A 19,916-nucleotide genomic window follows, 5' to 3' on the forward strand; every position below is an offset into this window, starting at 1 on the left:
CCGCAAAGAATCACTTTTCCGCTCTAGTGCGCAAAGTATTACTTTGCGTATTCCAGATTTGCAGCATGACAACGCAAAATAGTTATTAGGTTATATGGAGCACCAGTGCAGGAAAATCAAAATTAAGTTGGTAACAATGTCTGTGGTTAGATAAGAATCATCAATGGCTGTATGGCTACATATTTATGATAAAATCCCAATCTAGAAATCCAAAACAATAATAATGTTCATCTAAATCATAATTAAATAATAACTTCTCATCATTTAATAATAAATAATGTTTCTTTTCTATTGACAGTAATAATTATTTCAATTCCAAGCAATGAGAAATGTAGCAAACACACATTATGAAATTGAATTTTGAGGTTAAATAATTACCGTTCGTAATCCATGTAAATAAAATTAATAAAACATCAGAATATACCACAATAAAATATTTTCTGTTGTCTATGTTATTTTATAAATATTTTTTAAAGAATATACTACAATAAAATATTTTCTGTTGTCTATGTTATTTTATAAATATTTTTTAGTTTACTTATAGTATTTTTCGGTAATTTGAGTTAACCATAAGTCTAAATATCTATATCCTGTTTTTAGCTGGATGAAACGAAGTTAGGAACAATTATTTCCACTAGGTCGCGCGCTTGTCGGTTCAGCCATTTTGCAGTCATCCCAATCAGCTATCAACATTGTTGTTGACGTGTATTTTGAATGTGAATTTGTTCTATCTGTATTCTTTTCTGATTTTTGTATAATTATAAAAATGAGAACTTTTGCTGAGAATTTTCAACTTCAATAATGGTTATTCATGTAATTTTGACAAACATATTTTATTTTGAATAAAATATTAAAATTGTTTGAATTATCAATTGATGAATTAATAATAAATATTAAAATAAAAATTAATGATAGAATAATTAATAAACCAATTTGATAATTCAATAAATGATAAATAAATAAATTGATATTATTATTAATACTAATAATGTATATAAAATATTGAAATATAATCAATTGTATATTTTATATACAATTATAAAATATAAATTTTATACTTATATACTTATACTTATATAAATTTTATTTATCATTCATTATTTAAAATTATATATTTTTTTATTTAAAAATTGATTGGTTGATAAATTATTTAGAAATTGAAAACTATTTACATTTGCAAATTAACTGGTTTATTTCAATTATTTATTGAAATAAATTTTCAATTGAATTACTAATTATATTTTATTTTAAATAAATTCAGGGAATTTTACCCATAATTAATCACTTTTCATATTCAATGGTAACTGTAGGAAAAAAATTAATGTGAAATAGTGCACAAAGTTCGTTTGCTGCACCAAAAGAAACCTTTATTCTGCACTCGCCTACGGCTCGTGCGTAAACGTTTATTTCGGTACAGCAAACTGTCACTTTGCGCACTAGTTGCACAAATAACTATTTCAAAGTTGTAAAGTCCTTTTTGAATCACCCGGTATGTACAATTCAAATCAATATAATATAAAATCTCTATAAAATAAAGCGTATCACGATGAAAAAAAAAGCAAACAAGATATTAGAAGCTTGTTCTTTTTTCCCAATATTGCAATGTTTGAGAACTAATAAATAAACGAATATGAATAGAATAGAGTAAAAAATTCAAACTGGAGGTTAGAGTTGGTGTCGATTTCTAGTTGATATTGAGATATTCGGCAGGTATTTGCACCGAGGTACTGAAAGATTCCAGCTGGTCTTTGTTAGAGCCGTTCTGAATCATAAACGCATACGTAGCTGGAATATCTCCTTCAATGGTGGTGTCCAGTTTACTTGCGTCCCCATTCATCTGAAATTAACAAGTTTTTATTCAAAATAGAAATCTAAGAACAAAAAACGTAAATGGAATAATTTAGTTAAACATATTGTCGATTTTCTCCATGATGAAATGAAAGGAGAACATTTTTATATGAGGGGTATTCACACAATATTGGAGCTGTCTAAGGCCCATTCATCTGAAATTAACAAGTTTTTATTCAATTCAGAAATCTAAGACCAAAAAACGTAAATGGAATAATTTAGTCAAAGATGTTGTCGATTTTCTCGAAAGGAGAATATTTTTATATGAGGGGTATTCACAATGTTGGAGTTAGCTGGCTAAGTCGAGCTATTCGCTAACTCCTGCTATTTAAGTCTGTGTTAACTCAATGCTATAGTAGTACATTGGGAAAAAAATAGCAGATAGCGCAGGTTTGAGTCCGCTAACTCTATCTAACTCTGTTAAAACGGTGGCCATTTTTATTTTGGTCATATTTGGTAGCAAAAGTGAGTTTATAAACTTTGAGTTACACAAATTATCCGCTTGGACCGCTATTGCAGTTAGCTAATAGCAAGGTCTATAAATACAGGTCGACACTCATGTCCCTTATGGAGCGGCCATTTTATGGGGTCTCTATGGCGGTACATTTGAAAATCCAATCTAATTCAATTTGCTCGTAACAAAATTATGCATTATAAAAACAATATTCTAGTTCAGATAATATGTGAATTCAGGTTTAAAATTTTTTTAATAATTAAATTTCAATAATAAACGCTTCAATTATTCATTTATTTATTATTAAAAATTGTTCTTATTCTTGTAAATGTGGATTATGATTCATAAGGCATTGGGACAAGACAAAATATGCGAGGCCAACTTCAAAAAGAGTTTCAAGTTCCCAATCGATTAAATCTAAAAAATCAACAATTCAGTTCCTAGTTGGAATCTAAATATTATTATTCTGTCGGAAAAATTTATTTTACAATTCAAAGCCAAGCAATATTTTTTGAACAATTTATAACAAAATAACACATCACGCTGTTCAATCTATGATGATAACAGCTGATAAATTTGAATATTGGCGAACTAGAACCTCATAAAATGGTGATTTAGCAATGCATCAAGGGATTGTGTCATGACCTGTATTTTATAGACCTTGGCTAATAGCAGATGGTTCTAGATGGGGCGTTCACAATCCACAGTTATCAAATAGCAATTTAGCTGGCTAAAACAACATTGGGGGTATTCACAATGTTGTTTTAGCCAGCTAAAGTGCTATTTGATAACTCTGGATTGTGAACGCCTCATCTAAAACTATCTGCTATTAGCTAACTGCAGTAGCGATCCAAGCGGATAATTTGTCTAACTCAAAGTTTATTACAACTCAAAAGTAAGATAATCATATGTCTACCGTTTTAACAGAGAAAACTAGAGTTAGCGGACTCAAACCTGCGCTATCAGCTATCTCGTCTGTTGATTTTTTTCTAACGTACCACTATAGCATTGAGTTAACACAGGCTAAGCAAATAGCAGGAGATAGCGAATAGCCAGCTAACTCCAACATTGTGAATACCCCTATTAAGTACATCATGAAAATGATGTGAAGAGGAAAAATAAGGTAACCTTGTGCTATTCTTCTCCCAAATTTAGATAAGGTTACACATAGTGAAGATGAAACCATAGGTTCCTATAGCAGACAGCTGTGATTCAAGTCATCCCGGAGACCCGTCATAATATTCATTGTTGATTCTTAATAATATGAGCGCTCATAAAAAGTTCAAAAACGTCAAACAAAGGAACAAATTATATGAATCTTATTGGAAATTTCTTCCTCTTTCCAACCATATCTATAAAATTAGATTTTGACTGATAGTTTTCTAGTTATTGACGTTTTAATGACGGTAAGGGTCTCTTCGCACACTACGCTAAAATACGTGTTTAGAAGACGTATCTCCGAATATGGGAAGCTACGCTAAGCTGATGTGAACGGGACAGATACGTAGCTCGGATCTAACATTGGGAGATAGGATGTATTTCAGCGTAGCTAGGTTTGAAGAGACCTTGGGCCATATGAATAAAGTTGAGCATTTGCTTATACTTCTAAAATATGGAGCATATGCTTCATTTTCTATGAATAAACGTGAGCAAAACCTTTTGCTCATGCTCATCAAAAAATAGTTTGAGCATTGACTCAAAAGTAAAAGCTCATGCTCAAAATTGTATGAATAAACTAGAGCATTTGCTCAACTTTTGAAGCAAATGCTTCAAAAAAGGTGAGTCTACTCTGGAGAAGCTTTTCACCTTTTGCTCATAGTAAAATGGCTCAACTAATTCGTGTAAGAGGAAACAATACAACAATCAAAACGATCACAACCAATTGTTGAAAACTATAAAACTCTTTTTAGATTCAACCATGATATACCATTATATCATTACCATGATATCATCATTATTCCTACACAAGAATAAATTCAAAAGATACCTATCCGATATAAATATAGCCATCACAGAATAGGAAATAGGCATTTAAGAAGATGAGAGTGTAGACTATTACAAGAAGGCTATTGAGATTATAAGATTATGCTAAATATTATTATAGAGATGACATATTTCACGCTATTATTTTAAAATTCAAAACTCAACTAACCTAAAACTCAATTCATGGATAGACGACCAAACACAAGCGGTGTCTATACTTGCATATTTAGCGTTTACGTGAGCTATAAAAACAAAGTAAGGCCACAAAGGAGAATCAGCCGATGAAAGATCTTTAAAATACGTGAGCATTTGCTCCAGAGTTCAGGAGCATAATTACCTTCGGTAAAGCTTATTCATATAAAAATGAGCAAATGCTTATGCTTCTACCTAATGCTCATGAGCAAAACCTTATGCTCCATGCTCTTGCTCATGAACATTTGCTCTGGTTTTATTCATATGGGTTATTATTTTTATCTCTTAAAAAACGAAAACGGTAAGATGGTGCACAACTGACCAGTGAATCAGGCGAGACCTTGATGATGTAGTTGCTGCTGGTCTTTGCTTCCAAAATAGCCGACTGATACGAGTCCAGAGTAGCCGCCCCCACCACCCCACCCCCGTCCACGCTGCCATCATCCAGGCCCACCTGAAACGCAACCCAAACAAAACTATTACAATCTAACTATTCATCTCCAAATTATTACAGCAAAATAAAAAATCTGGTGTGGGGCACTCACACAACTTTCCTTGCCGTTATGAAAATTTCGGCAAAAACCGCTTCGTGTGTCTCCGGCGTAAGAGTCGAGTTTTCGAAAATATAATTTAAAATTATTCATCACCTGACGAGATCAATTCTCTTCAATATCTCTTCCAGTGAATGATTCAATAGAATCAACAGTTGCCTCTCTCATTAAGCTTGCATTTGAATAATCACATTTTCTCGAATTTCGAGCTTAATTTCAATTTTAGATGAAAATGTTACTGGACATCAATTGTTGAGATTTTCATGCTCAATCTTTTCCATTCAAAACTTTTCGTTTAAATTTTATCTGAAGCCTGATAATTGGAAATCTAAAATCAAACTTTGCATAGATGGGGCGGAGATTCTGACATTTTTACAGATATGGGACTTGTGGTAGTTGATAGAGCTTATCAATGACAATTTTGGGTATAAATTTGACCAAAATCGTTGGAGCCGTTTTTGAGAAAATCGCGAAAAACCCTGTTTTTGACAGCATTTTCGCCATTTTAGCCGACAAAACTGATGGAAGTTTGGCCTGAAGCTCAACGAGGTGAGAATCAGTCTTGGCGATTTACTTGCTTACAAAATGATGAAAATAAAAACAATAAGAAACATTATAAAAACAATTGTAAACATAATTATCAAGGAAAAACAAAAGATCTTATCCGACAACAAACAAGAACTATTAATATAACACTAATACTAATTGACAATAAATTTTCAAATTTGGTTCACAGCTGAGGTCAAAAAATGTTGTATTGGAGGAGTTTTGAAATAACGCCAAATATCCGCTTCGTATTCAGCGGTTTTTAGCGTTTCCTAAGCTTCTTCATTACCCAATTGACAGAAAATGTTCAAATCTGGTACAGAAGTTCAGCTAGGGTCTACAATTTTTTCATTGAGCCAAAGAATCAAAGATATGTTTTACAGCGTTTTCCTGAGATTTTTTAATAACTGAAATTTTGTCTTTAACCTATTAAAATAATAAATAAACTAACGCCGACCTGCAATTCGTTGTTTTTCAGCGTTTTCCAAGCCTTTTAAATAACTAATTGACAGAACATGTTCAAATCTAGTACAGAAGTTCAGCTAGGGTCTAGACGTTTTTTTCTTGAGAGACGTTATTGAGCTCAAATTCTGTGACATCACACAATTTCTCTTCACAATTTGTACAATAACTATAAGGAATTTAAATAAAACTCCAACTGATTTGAATTCATGTTGTTAATCTCGATATGCTGGAATTTTTAATTACGCTGGTTGATGCTTCTCTTCAAAGATGACATCAACACACTAAATTCCCAAAATAAGAAAAACTGAAAGAAAAAACAAATTATTGAAAATTGTACATCTTTGGAAAAACTATAATGTTGAACCATGCAAATTTTCAAGTCAATATATGCTTCCATTCTTGAGATTTTTGTGAGCAGAGAACAGGAAAAATGCTGTTTTTCAGCTTGCTTAGTGCATGTGAAGTAGAATCTTAAGCCAAAGATTTAGGCTGTTTTACAGCCTTTTCCCGAGATTTTTCAATAACTCTTAAATTTTGTCTCTAACGTAATAAAAGAATAAATAAACAAACAAACAAACACTGACCTGCAACTCGTTGTTTTTCAGCGTTTTCTACGCCTCTTAAATTACTAATTGACAGAAAATTTTCAAATTTGGTACCTACAGAAGTTCACCTAGGGTCTACACATTTTGTCTTGAGCGAACTTCAGCTGCGTTTACACCAAAGTTATTAACAAAATTTTAATAGCTCAATCCTTATAGATTCTATTAGCTTTACAAACTCATATGTTCATCATGTGTATGATAAGTTATGTTCAATCTAATAGAATCTATAATTATAAGGTTATTATCATTTTGCTAATAACTTTGGTGTGAACGCAGCTTTCGAAATTAAGCCAAAGATAGGCTGTTTCACACCGTTTTCTGAGATTTTTTCCAGAACCCTGGAATTTTGTTTCAAACGCAATAAATGAATAAATAAACAAATAGTGACCTGCAACTCATTGTTGTCGTTGAGAGTGATGTGGAAGGGGTTGCCATGCTCGTCGGTGAACTGCAGTGTCGTCGCATCCTTGGCCAGTCCCCCCTCCACGACGCCCTCCGCACCATCCACGCACTCCCCCACCGCCAGTACTCCGGGCATCAGGTACTTCTCACATACCTGCAATTAAGATAAGATAAGATATCAATTTATTCAACACAGTATATCATACATGTAATACAATAAACAGTTGAACATCATCATAGAGATTAATTTGAAATAAACTACAGAAAGAAACCATACGGTGGGCCTCCCACGGGAACCGATTTCGTCCGAACTAGCATCGGCCGAAAACTATTGAACACGTCCGAGCGATCCCCCAACAAAGAAAGCCATAGATGCTCGTCCATTGCAACAGGTTCATACGGCCGTGCTCGGCCGTCTCCGGCCGATCAAGTTTTCGATCCGTATTAAATGGGATTTTCCGGCTCTATCCGGCCGAAGTCGAGCTGAGACAACATCATCCTAACCTCAAAATTGTTTCACAGTCTTTTCTGTTTTTGTTTTTTGAACTTGTTCTGTTTTATACAGTTTCAACTATGGTCAATGAAAAGTTGATATGTTTGGTTCAAGAGCAAGTTGGTATGTTTTGTTCCATTGTGGGATATAAGCGAGACAAAAGATATCATCGTCGTGATGTTCATAGGAATTGAAAATTTCTTTATTCATGAAAGAAATCATGAATCTGTGGACAAAGATTGCTGAATGAATAGGATCTGAAATAGAATCTTTATCAGAGAATCTGATGTAGAATCTTTTATCAGTATTTATAAATAGAACTAGACCTTTTACTGAACTAGACTGACGTAAACGGTTCCATATCGACGACCATATTCGGCCGAATTAACGGCCAGCAGATTGGTCCGATCCAACGGCTGAACATATCGGTTGAATACGGCTCCATTGGACGGTTAGGCTACAACGATTAAATATGTAAATTTTAGAAAATTATACCGATATAATTAATGCAATGCGCTTATACTTGTATTTATACAATAATTTGTAATTGATAATATACAACTTGTAAGTGCCAATATCTACTAGCTATTACAGAAATTTATAGCTCTATAGTATGATTCATGCCATCAATCAAATATTGAATCAGCTCTTTGTTGTATTGTACATTTGATGTACATGAGTACATGATAAAATATTGAATCAATCATCAATTTATTTTATTGTACATACAATGGATGAAACAACACTTCGAAAAACAAATAACAAAAGTTAGAATAAAGTTAAAAAGTTGTGGTTTTAATCGATATGTATCGTGGTTACTAAATAAGTCATTATCTATATTATAAAGGAAAGAATCGGTTTACACATGTACGGTATAAAAAATACACGAATGACGCATCATCACGTCTGAACTACTGAACCGATTAACTTGACATTTTGCATAAAGATTCTGAGATTATCGAAGATGTACATCGGCTTATTTTCATTGTTATTAATCAATTAATTCTAATTGAATAATTAGAACAAGTTTATTCTATCTGTGTTTCAAAGTTTACGTAACTATAAAAGCTCGACAATACAGGCCCAACTCGAAGTGAATCCGTAACTCATTTGGTAGTGCGTGCAGCCATAGCCACCTCTAATACAAGGACGCGGCCTACGATATTGCAACGTCGCAGTGTAGGCCTAGAATCTAATCATGATTGGCGAAAAAGTTTTAAAAAAATACCAGCTGATCTCTTTCAACAATCATGTATTAGATTCAAGGCCTACACTGCGACGTTGCAATATCGTAGGCCGCGGCCTTGTATTAGAGGTGGCTATGGTGCAGCCCATGAATATACGACATATATTAAACTTATCTATTTTTGTAGGAAATTTTCAACACTTATAAAGATTATCCACTTTATTTTAAACAAAACAATGAAGAATTATTCTAATCTTCATCTTTTTTTCTTTAGGACTACTTTTGAACATAAATAGAAATATAAATCTGAGTACCCTTTTGAAATTATTTCGTCATGGCATGTTTCGGCTACTAATGCCATTTTCAAGTGATTGGAAAATAAATAAATACTGATGGAAGATTCTTTTTTTTTATCACATTTTAGTATATTCATATGATTTTATAAACTAAAAAAAATAAGAATCTTCCATCAGTATTTATTTTTGTCATAGTCAGCTGTTTTCCATGCATGTAATCAAGCCGGTAATCAGCTGTTTGCAGAACAAATAAACATATGATTCTCATTACAGCATACTCTACTGTAATGAAACCATGTTTTCTTTACAGTCGGGTATGTTTCCTAGTTCCGAAATAGGAACAGCAAAACTGCTACAAAAAAACCTACCTTCATCGTTCTACTTTAGTCAACTTCCAAAAAATCCCTGATTTGGAATTTGTAAACTAGGTTATATTTATAGAATGCAGTAGCTTCAGCACAAGTAGGTAAAGTTTTCTATTTCTCAATTATTCTTCTTTAGATTATTATGACAAAATAGTATATTACGCTACAAGCACAGAAAGTTGGTGTTTACGGTATAAGGATAGTTTTCCGGGCAAGGCTTGCCGAGCCCGGGAATATGTTAAACGAATACCGTAAACACCTTTCTGAGAGAGTCGCGTACGATATTTTTCGCCACACTACAGGTGACGCCTAAAAGTTAGGCGGTTTTGTGGGTCTCTTGTGCATTCCAACAGCTGATGTTGTCAAAAAGGGTTTTCATCTAGCTTGGCTTAGGTGATGATTTTTAAATCAAAAGAGACAATAAATAGATGCATTGCATCAGCTGTGAGTAGGTTACACCATGTGACCCACGAAGCCGCCTAACTTTTTAGCATCAGCTATATAAGAATAATAAATTGAATAAGAATGTTTTATGAGAGGGGGGGAAACTTTGATGTATCATTATATCTCAAGAACCAGACGTCGTAGGGTACTCAAAGTGGGGTGGAATTTTCCGATCTCACCCTCCTGAACACAATGCACCATATGGCACAGTTGTCCAAACACATTTTCAAAAAGCGGCCGGAAAGGGTACTCTTTCCGGCCTTAGCCGGAAAGAAACCTGTTCTGACATCAGACGAGAGTCGTCTGCAAACAATGTCTTTCAGATCTATGTAGGGACTGGAAAACAGCTGCTTTCTGTGCAGTGTGGCAAAAAATAGTGTACGTTACTTGGACGTGAATGCCTTTTGTAGTGCTCGAATGAAACATCATTCTCGTCTGCAAAAGGGCCTTCCCGTCCTTGTGACGTAAGATACTATTTTTCCAATCACTTGAAAGTGGCATTAGTAGCCGAAACTGTCGCGACGAAATAATGTAAAAAGGGTTCTCAGATTTATATTTATATTGAATGAAAAAGATTAAGAAATTGTCAAAAACCAAAGATTTATTGATACTTAAGCTGCGTACACATATACGCGCCTCCAACCCGCACCGAGTACGCTCCGCCCTCGTACCGCCTTTGTTCCTCCTTCGCACTGCAGTCGCTCCGCCCCCGCTCGGCAGTCGCACCCATCATGAACGTTACGGAATATGTTAGCTCTTCTCGCGTTCCCCGGTCGATCCACTTTTGCTCCCCGGTCGATCATCAATCGATCTGCTCGAGTGACGTTCGGTTGCGGAGCAGAGCGAAAGTCTGTACGCACCTTTAGAAAAACCGGTTTCGGTTATTACACCATTGTCAATCTCTGATAAAATCTGAGTTAACAATGGTGTAATAACCGAAACCGGTCTAAGTATCAATAAATCTGTGGTTTTTGACAATTTCTTAGTCTTTTTCATTCAATATGAATAATTACCACAATATCATCTTCTCAACTACACAAAAAGTTATATTTATATTTTATTCTAATCTTTTATGTCCAAATTTTCGCCGGTGCAAAGCACATATGATAATATGATAAGTGGTGATTACCTTGCCACTGGGATCGGTGGGGTCCTGATAGGTGACATAAATGATTTGCTGCACATCGCTATCAGCAGCCTGAGTAGTTGTCACACCCCACAGATTCTCAGTGCCAGTAAACTCTATCGTTCCCCCTCCCACTTCCACCACCTCCTGATCCACCGCCCCTCCTCCTCCTCCCTCCTCAGCGAGCACCAGTCCTTCTCCTCCTCCCTCCTCAGTGAGCACCACTCCTCCACCACCTCCCTTACTATTCACTTCACGTTCGTGCGCCTGGAATTGAAAATATCAATAAATTACAACAAATATTTTCACAATAACATGTTGGCATTAATAATATCGTAAGGTTCGCTGTCAGCTCGACAAATTGAAAACAATAGAGCAATTTTGCTCACGCCAATATTTTAAAATTCACAGAGATGGATGAAAAGTTTAAATAGCTAATGTCAGGAGTACCTGGAAATCTATATGAGATAGAGCTCTCTACCTGATCTAAGATTGTAGAGCACAAAACTACAAAGCCCAGAGGGATTTTGAATTATACATCTAAATGGTAACAATCGGAAGATATTGTTGATGAAAAACTAAAATTCATCAAAATTGATTTTTTCTTCAAATTTCACTCATTTTTGAAAACTCAGTTGGAGATAGAGAGTTCCGAATGATTTCATTATATTCAGAATTTTATATTCTAAAAAAAGGCAAGAGCAAATTTTTCTGTCCGATTACGAGATTTGGCAGAAATAGCTGAAAACTGGAAAATGAGCCGAAAATACGAGGTTTTTGGGCCACCCTGCATCTAGCACAAGGAAATTTTGCCACTAACTAATAGTGAAAACCAGACTATAGTATGCCAGTTAGGCTAGGCGCACACCAGTTAGTCAAGACAAGACAAGACATGATCAGAAACGTTTAGTCACAATACTTCACATAGTTGCTTATGACGCAACTAACATTGATTAGTCATTGCAATCAGTTACTCGACCACTAACTTTACTTGTTAAAACCAGACTATAGTATGCCAGTTACTCGACCACTAACTTTACTAGTGAAAACCAGGCTATAGTGCCAGGGTCATTAATGATAATAATAATAATATTATTTTCTTGTCAGTAGGCCACGAAGGCAAGAGACAACGTCAACGAATGTACATTAAAATAAATAAACAGTACCTGACTGTTACGTAATACTATAATATTCATGACACTCTAATCTCCGACAAGAAGATAAATCAAGAAACATTCATTTTTCTACCAAAGAACTCGTCCAGCTTATAAAGTGGGTTTTTTACCAGCCAATCATACATCTTTGCCTTGAATATATTGAGAGGCGCAGTTCGGAGTTTAGGTGGCAGCTTATTAACAATTTTTTAGCCAACAATCTCAAAACTGTTCAATGAATTTGACAGTCTCTTATGTTGAATATTAATATGCCTATTGTTCCTAGTGCTATAGGAATGAACATTTTCTCTGGTTTCATACCTGTGCAGATTTTTTTCCAACAATCTCAAAACTGTTCAATGACTTTGACAGTCTCTTATGTTGAATATTAATCTGCCTATTGTTTCTAGTGCTATAGGAATGAACAGTTTATCTAGTTTCATACCTGTGCAGATTTTTTCCCAACAATCTCAAAACTGTTCAATGACTTTGACAGTCTCTTATGTTGAATATTAATCTGCCTATTGTTCCTAGTGCTATAGGAATGAACATTTTCTCTAGTTTCATACCTGTGCAGATTTTTTTCCAACAATCTCAAAACTGTTCAATGACTTTGACAGTCTCTTATGTTGAATATTAATCTGCCTATTGTTCCTAGTGCTATAGGAATGAACATTTTCTCTAGTTTCATACCTGTGCAGATTTTTTCCCAACAATCTCAAAACTGTTCAATGACTTTGACAGTCTCTTATGTTGAATATTAATCTGCCTATTGTTCCTAGTGCTATAGGAATGAACAGTTTCTCTAGTTTCATACCTGTGCAGATTTTTTTCCAACAATCTCAAAACTGTTCAATGACTTTGACAGTCTCTAATGTTGAATATTAATCTGCCTATTGTTTCTAGTGCTATTGGAATGAAAAGTTTATCTAATTTCATACCTGTGCAGATTTTTTTCCAACAATCTCAAAACTGTTCAATGACTTTGACAGTCTCTTATGTTGAATATTAATCTGCCTATTGTTCCTAGTGCTATAGGAATGAACAGTTTCTCCAGTTTCATACCTGTGCAGATTTTTTTCCAACAATCTCAAAACTGTTCAATGACTTTGACAGTCTCTTATGTTGAATATTAATCTGCCTATTGTTCCTAGTGCTATAGGAATGAACAGTTTCTCTAGTTTCATACCTGTGCAGATTTTTTTCCAACAATCTCAAAACTGTTCAATGACTTTGACAGTCTCTAATGTTGAATATTAATCTGCCTATTGTTTCTAGTGCTATTGGAATGAAAAGTTTATCTAATTTCATACCTGTGCAGATTTTTTTCCAACAATCTCAAAACTGTTCAATGACTTTGACAGTCTCTTATGTTGAATATTAATCTGCCTATTGTTCCTAGTGCTATAGGAATGAACAGTTTCTCCAGTTTCATACCTGTGCAGATTTTTTTCCCAACAATCTCAAGACTGTTCAATGACTTTGACAGTCTCTTATGTTGAATATTAATCTGCCTATTGTTCCTAGTGCTATAGGAATGAACAGTTTCTCTAGTTTCATACCTGTGCAGATTTTTTTCCAACAATCTCAAGACTGTTCAATGACTTTGACAGTCTCTTATGTTGAATATTAATCTGCCTATTGTTCCTAGTGCTATAGGAATGAACAGTTTCTCTAGTTTCATACCTGTGCAGATTTTTTTCCAACAATCTCAAGACTGTTCAATGACTTTGACAGTCTCTTATGTTGAATATTAATCTGCCTATTGTTCCTAGTGCTATAGGAATGAACAGTTTCTCTAGTTTCATACCTGTGCAGATTTTTTTTCCAACAATCTCAAGACTGTTCAATGACTTTGACAGTCTCTTATGTTGAATATTAATCTGCCTATTGTTCCTAGTGCTATAGGAATGAACAGTTTCTCTAGTTTCATACCTGTGCAGATTTTTTTCCCAACAATCTCAAGACTGTTCAATGACTTTGACAGTCTCTTATGTTGAATATTAATCTGCCTATTGTTTCTAGTGCTATAGAAATGAACAGTTTCTCTAGTTTCATACCTGTGCAAATTTTTTTTCCAACAATCTAAAAACTGTTCAATGACTTTGACAGTCTCTTATGTTGAATATTAATCTGCCTTTTGTTCCTAGTGCTATAGGAATGAACAGTTCTCTAGTTTCATACCTGTGCAGATTTTTTTCCCAACAATCTCAAGACTGTTCAATGACTTTGACAGTCTCTTATGTTGAATATTAATCTGCCTATTGTTTCTAGTGCTATAGGAATGAACAGTTTCTCTAGTTTCATACCTGTGCAAATTTATTTTCCAACAATCTAAAAACTGTTCAATGACTTTGACAGTCTCTTATGTTGAATATTAATCTGCCTTTTGTTCCTAGTGCTATAGGAATGAACAGTTTCTCTAGTTTCATACTTGTGCAGATTTTTCTTTGCGTGTATTGAAACAGAATATATATACAGAGTGTCCCACCAAGGTTGTAACAGCCGTTGACCATAGATTCTACTCGACATTTCTGACAAAAAATGTACAGTAAACTTTTTCCTATCGACCTTAGTTTTCTCTTTCCAACAAGACCCTTGAAATTGAAGTAGGCATATTCTGAAAATATCGAAAAATCGATATATCTCGAAAACTAAGGTCGATAGGAAAAAAGTTTACTGAACATTTATTGTCAGAAATGTCGAGTAAAATCTATGGTCAACGGCTGTTACAACCTTGGTGGGACACCTGTAACCTGTATATAGATTAATTACTGTCAAAATTCTGCTATTTACAAGCAGTGGCCTGCAGTGTTCTAAGGATGAAGAGGCAGTGGTAATTCTAAGGGCCTTCTTTTGCAGAAGTAGAATATCGCCTATGTGTGCAGCCACTTGCGTTGTTGTGATATTTCAAATTAGGCTTTAGGATGTTACCTTGCGATGCTTGGCGAGGTTGGAGCAGTCAGAGAACAGTTTGCCACAATAGTTGCACTGGTAGGGCCGCTCGCCGGTGTGCAGGCGCATGTGCTTCTTCATGGCATAGTGTTCGCTGAATTGGCGCGGGCACAGGTGACACGTGTACGGCTTCACGTTGGCGTGTCGGCGCTGGTGACACTTCCACGTGTCCTTGTGCAGAAACGTCTTCCCACACGTGTCGCACTTCCACGGCCGCTCGCCCGTGTGGCGTTTCATGTGCAGCTTGAACTAAACAACAAATCATAGAAAATAGATTGATTGAACTCCACTTTTTCAAATTTTTCCAACATATTATTAGTGGTTCAATTTCAACTTACCCTTTAATTACATTTAATATCGGGGGACCGAGCTTTGCTCTGGAGTGTAAAAGCATAGGAAATTTTTAACGAAAGATTGAATTTATAGTTAATATTTATTTATTCATTTTCTCAGTTGTAAAATTATTTTTACAATTATATGAAGAGGCACAACAGGCTTATGCCTAAAACTGTCCCTTTTCAAATTTATACTACAGTCCAAATCAAAATCTAGGTTAAGCTACTATCACTCATCAAAATAACAATTTATTCACACTTCAAAAAACAAACACTTCATTAATTACAAATAGATATACTATGCATTCGATTTAGAATGATATACTATGTTTGCTACAATATTTGTTAATATACAATGTACTATTCTACACTAACAGCATCTAGTTACTATTTTGGACTTTCTGAAGTAAACATGTTTTCTAAAAAAAAAAAAAATAATGAACGAAATTAAGTTTTTCTTGCTGAATTCTTCTTCTCGTGAGATCAGCTGAATGATCCTACACATGCACTCGTTCACTCAATTCCATTACGACAAAATTTCCAGCTGTTTTTCCAAGGACGTATATTTTATCCTTTTAATGTCCTTCAGCGAGTTTTCCCAGGGTTGAGACCTAGTGCAATCGAATTTACATATCATAAATCTACTTTGTTCCAAATTTCGTGAGAATCGTTAGAGCCGTTTTCGAGATCCGGTCCCATTTAGATATATAAACATCTAAACAGAAATTGCTCATTTAATAGTATATTACTCAAATAATGTAAGACTCAAATCAAACTGTGACTAGATGACGGTTAGATTCCACAATAACCCAATGCGAGAAGCCGATCTCGGCTAAATTTAATAAATCTACAGTCCGGATCCTGTTCCTTTGCCTGTCGGCGGTGGGCCACTAGACTATAATACTACCCGTTCAAAAACATGGAACATTAAAAAAAATGTATCTTTCAATAAGCAACAGATGCACTTCTGTATCTTCTCAAAAGCAACGTGTTGCATCCGAAAAGATACACAAAGAGTTTTTTTGGAATTACGTCCTTTTAGCACTGTTTACAGTTCAGGTGCTGTAGCTGTGCCTTACGGCTTATACTTGAAAATTTTCAGTGGAAGCTCATTAGCTGACATTCGTTCATCATACTCATTCCATTGTAGGTGATATAATTATGTTGCAACTCTCTCATTCATGAAGAATCTCTGTGTCTAGCGAGCTTCCTTCAAGGAAGCTCTGAAGGGAGCTACCTCTATCTAGGGTCTCTGAAGCTGATATTTTTTCAAAGCCGATCCCCACATACGTTTTTTGCCTGTATTCAGCTGATTATATCTGTATTTTTACAGAAACGGTAAGATACAGATATAAAAAGCTTGGCATCAGCTGATTAAGCTTGGCATCAGCTGATTAAAAGTGAATTGCTAATGTTCGCGGCGCGTATGTCTGTACGCACCTCAATAGAAAATATGTGGGTGATTTGATGAGATGATCAAGCGTCCATGCCACCGACTGGATTCGAACCAGGCGGTGCTAGCAGACCGAAGTTAGTATCGCTCCTAACTACTAGACCAACGCCCCCAGCAATTGTATTGATTGAAAACCAAGATTTAATTATAGTTCACAATAAAGCCTACAGAATCAAGTTGTGATTTTTAGGTACAATAGGCTACATTCAAATTTCTGTTTGCTAACTTTTCAATTTGACAGATAAAAAGAAAATTGAACCAGAGAGCTGTGATATTTTCAAGATAATTTCATTATTACCCACGCACAAGTCGAGTTCCGGGGATCATCCCGCAAAAAGTAAAAATAATATATTGAAAAATTAATAATGGTGAAAAAATGGAAGCTACTAAAATTTAAAGTGGATTCCGAACTGACCTGTGAGGATGTGGTGAATTTTTTATCGCAATAGACGCAGCTGTAGGGCTTTTCACCGGTGTGAATGCGAAGATGCTCCTGTAGGTTTCCCTTCTGAGAGAAAGCCTTCTTACAAACCTCGCACTGGTAAGGCTTTTGACCTGCAATAACAAAAATTCACTAATTACAAAATAATAATTTATTATTTTTAATATAGTAATGATCATTATAGTGAGATTCACGTTTTCAAGTCAGAGGAGCTAGCTCTGATTCAAACCATCCCGGTAACTCTGGAACAATATAATTGTTGACTCTTGTTGATATTGGTTGCGTTCAAAGCCACTGATCAATTCCATCGTGTTTTATACGTTCAGTAAAAACCATGATCACAGATGAAACACAGAATGGAAAGTCGGCTAGTATCCTGACGCCAAAATCCGCCATCTTGAAAGAAAGTGTAGTATTGTAATATAGCGGTAATTTTAATTTCTAACAAGATGATGCAGTCACATGTCGTGGTCTTGGTGCACTCAATCTAACCTTCCATTCTGTATGTATTCTGTTGCTGAACGGTTGCTCATGAGTCATTACTGACAGATGTTTCCTCTGCTGCTTATATTATTTTGTAAAGAAAACTAGAACCTAACCTATCTCATTGTATAATCAATTAAAAAGGAAAACCATCAAGAGATTGGAGTTGTTTAAGATGATGTCACCTGGTCATATGGGACATATATATGAATCATATATTTATCTCATATTGATCAGGATTTTAGAGTTTCAAATTGTAAAGTTTAATGAACAGTGTTTTTGTCTTTGAACAATTTTTGTCATCGACAGAAAGATTGTTTATTTCATTTGTTGTCAAAATTATTGTAGCTTCTCTTTTGTTTTTGATAACAAACGTGCCGCTTGTGCGACTGATAAAAATATGTATTTGGAATGGCTTCCATGTTTGGCATTGACTGAGTTATATATTAATACCCAAAATTTTACTTTTGGGTGTGTGAGCTCGTTCGATAGGACTGTGAGTAAAAGTCCGGCTGTTCTGGTGAAAGGGATAGATTTTGTTCTTGTTTTATAATACAGTTTTCCTGTCGCAGTTTAAAGAGAATTGTATTATTAAATAGGAAGGGATCTGAACCCACTTCATTAGATCAGTTATTTTGATTTTTAATTAATACTTAACGTCGCGTTAACCAGAGGATGCCAAAGTGGGAAGCCATTTTCATAAAGGTAGGTGACTACTGAGTCATTGTTTTAAATTTTCCATAACCACAACAAATGAATCCTCACTAGCAGCAAAGCGAGTAGCCCTTGAAATATTCATCTGATTATTATTATTTCTAATTATAATTCTAATTTTGTACAAATAATTTATTGTTTTGTTTTAAATATCAAAAACCTGTACGATCTTTTCTTGTTTTTCATTTTCCCACCCTTACATATTCAGTGAAGGCACATCTTGCTTACATATTTGGTGGAGGCTTCTCCCGCCGTCCATATCGTGCTTACAATGCTTTGGATCATATTGTAAATGTTATTGAATTTATGTAATCATGCATTTCTGTGCTCCCAAATACATTATAATGGAGTCCATTATAATCGTAAAAAACCTCGTATTCAGCCATTTCTGTTTACGTTTAGCTACTCTACGTTCTTTTCCATCGGTAGAAAAGTACGATGAGTTGATTAGTGAACGAACTGGATATGACGTATTTTTTTTTCTTATCAGACCAAGACCTTGAAGAGGTATAAACCCACAATGCCTATGCCTTCTCAATTAAATTAAATAGGCATATGCCTATGCTTACTTGAAATTGAAGGCTGCCATTGAGGTATTTTAGCGCAAGATATTATATAATATATATTTTTTGTAATATTATAAATTAAAAAAATCTTCAAGATCTTTAGTATCTAATAATCTTACAGGTTGTCCCCTCAATGGCCGATTTCAATTCCAAGTACACTAGCGCTCCATGTGAGTCTATGCATTTTAAGGTCTTTGAGTTAGACCAAACGGTGCCTCATTCAGAGCCACGTTCACTCACCGGTCTCATCGTTCACTCACCGATCAGTGGCTTTGAACGCAACCAATGATCAATCACATATTATAAAGTGAGCATATATATCTTATTCACCAAGAAAATATATCTTCTAATGTCATGATTTGATGTCAATAAAAATACCTAAAATTCAGTTCAAACACCTCTATTTTCTCCTTTCATCAACTGCTTTATTATTATTTATTATTCAATTATTTTATCACTTACAAAGTGAAGATTTTTTATTGCAACCCAAGTCGGCCATTGGCTAGTCTTTGGTACATCTCTATTACTCTATTATTATTATTAAAATGATTGTGCCTTCAAGAAGATTTATGTTGCTCGTATATAAATGCTTTCAGTAATCTCTTTTTGTATCTATTGCCCTTTTTCAATTTCTCAATTGTAAATCACTTTTGCTGGAAAGTTATCGAGAGGCAAGCATGTCATTTCTTATGGGGCTTATAGAGCAAACTTATAGATCTTATAGAGATGTGGCCACACAGACGACTGTTATATGAATAGCTTATCAACTGCAATCAGACGACATCTGACCTCGTATTTTCTGACATTAGAATTTTTTTTTTCAATTCAAAAAATAATTTATTTCGCACAACATAATAT

At 34.7% G+C, this 19,916-nt stretch overlaps 1 protein-coding gene across 1 annotated transcript in view; it reads right to left on the bottom strand.

Annotated features, from left to right (window-relative positions):
• Positions 1-823: 823 nt before the first annotated feature.
• LOC111050565 (zinc finger protein 264) overlaps positions 824-19,916 on the bottom strand; it is a 73,738-nt gene continuing 54,645 nt past the window's right edge. The window contains exons 15-20 of the mRNA XM_039422920.1: positions 17,269-17,408; positions 15,045-15,314; positions 10,960-11,223; positions 7,033-7,200; positions 4,800-4,931; positions 824-1,837 (exon numbers count right to left, since the gene is read on the bottom strand). Of these exons, the coding sequence (XP_039278854.1) occupies positions 1,685-1,837; positions 4,800-4,931; positions 7,033-7,200; positions 10,960-11,223; positions 15,045-15,314; positions 17,269-17,408 (1,127 nt within the window). The 3' untranslated portion in view covers positions 824-1,684. The remainder of the gene's footprint in view (positions 1,838-4,799; positions 4,932-7,032; positions 7,201-10,959; positions 11,224-15,044; positions 15,315-17,268; positions 17,409-19,916) is intronic.

The sequence above is a fragment of the Nilaparvata lugens genome, chromosome 3 (genome assembly GCF_014356525.2).
Source record: "Nilaparvata lugens isolate BPH chromosome 3, ASM1435652v1, whole genome shotgun sequence".
NCBI classification, from domain to species: Eukaryota; Metazoa; Arthropoda; class Insecta; order Hemiptera; family Delphacidae; genus Nilaparvata; species Nilaparvata lugens.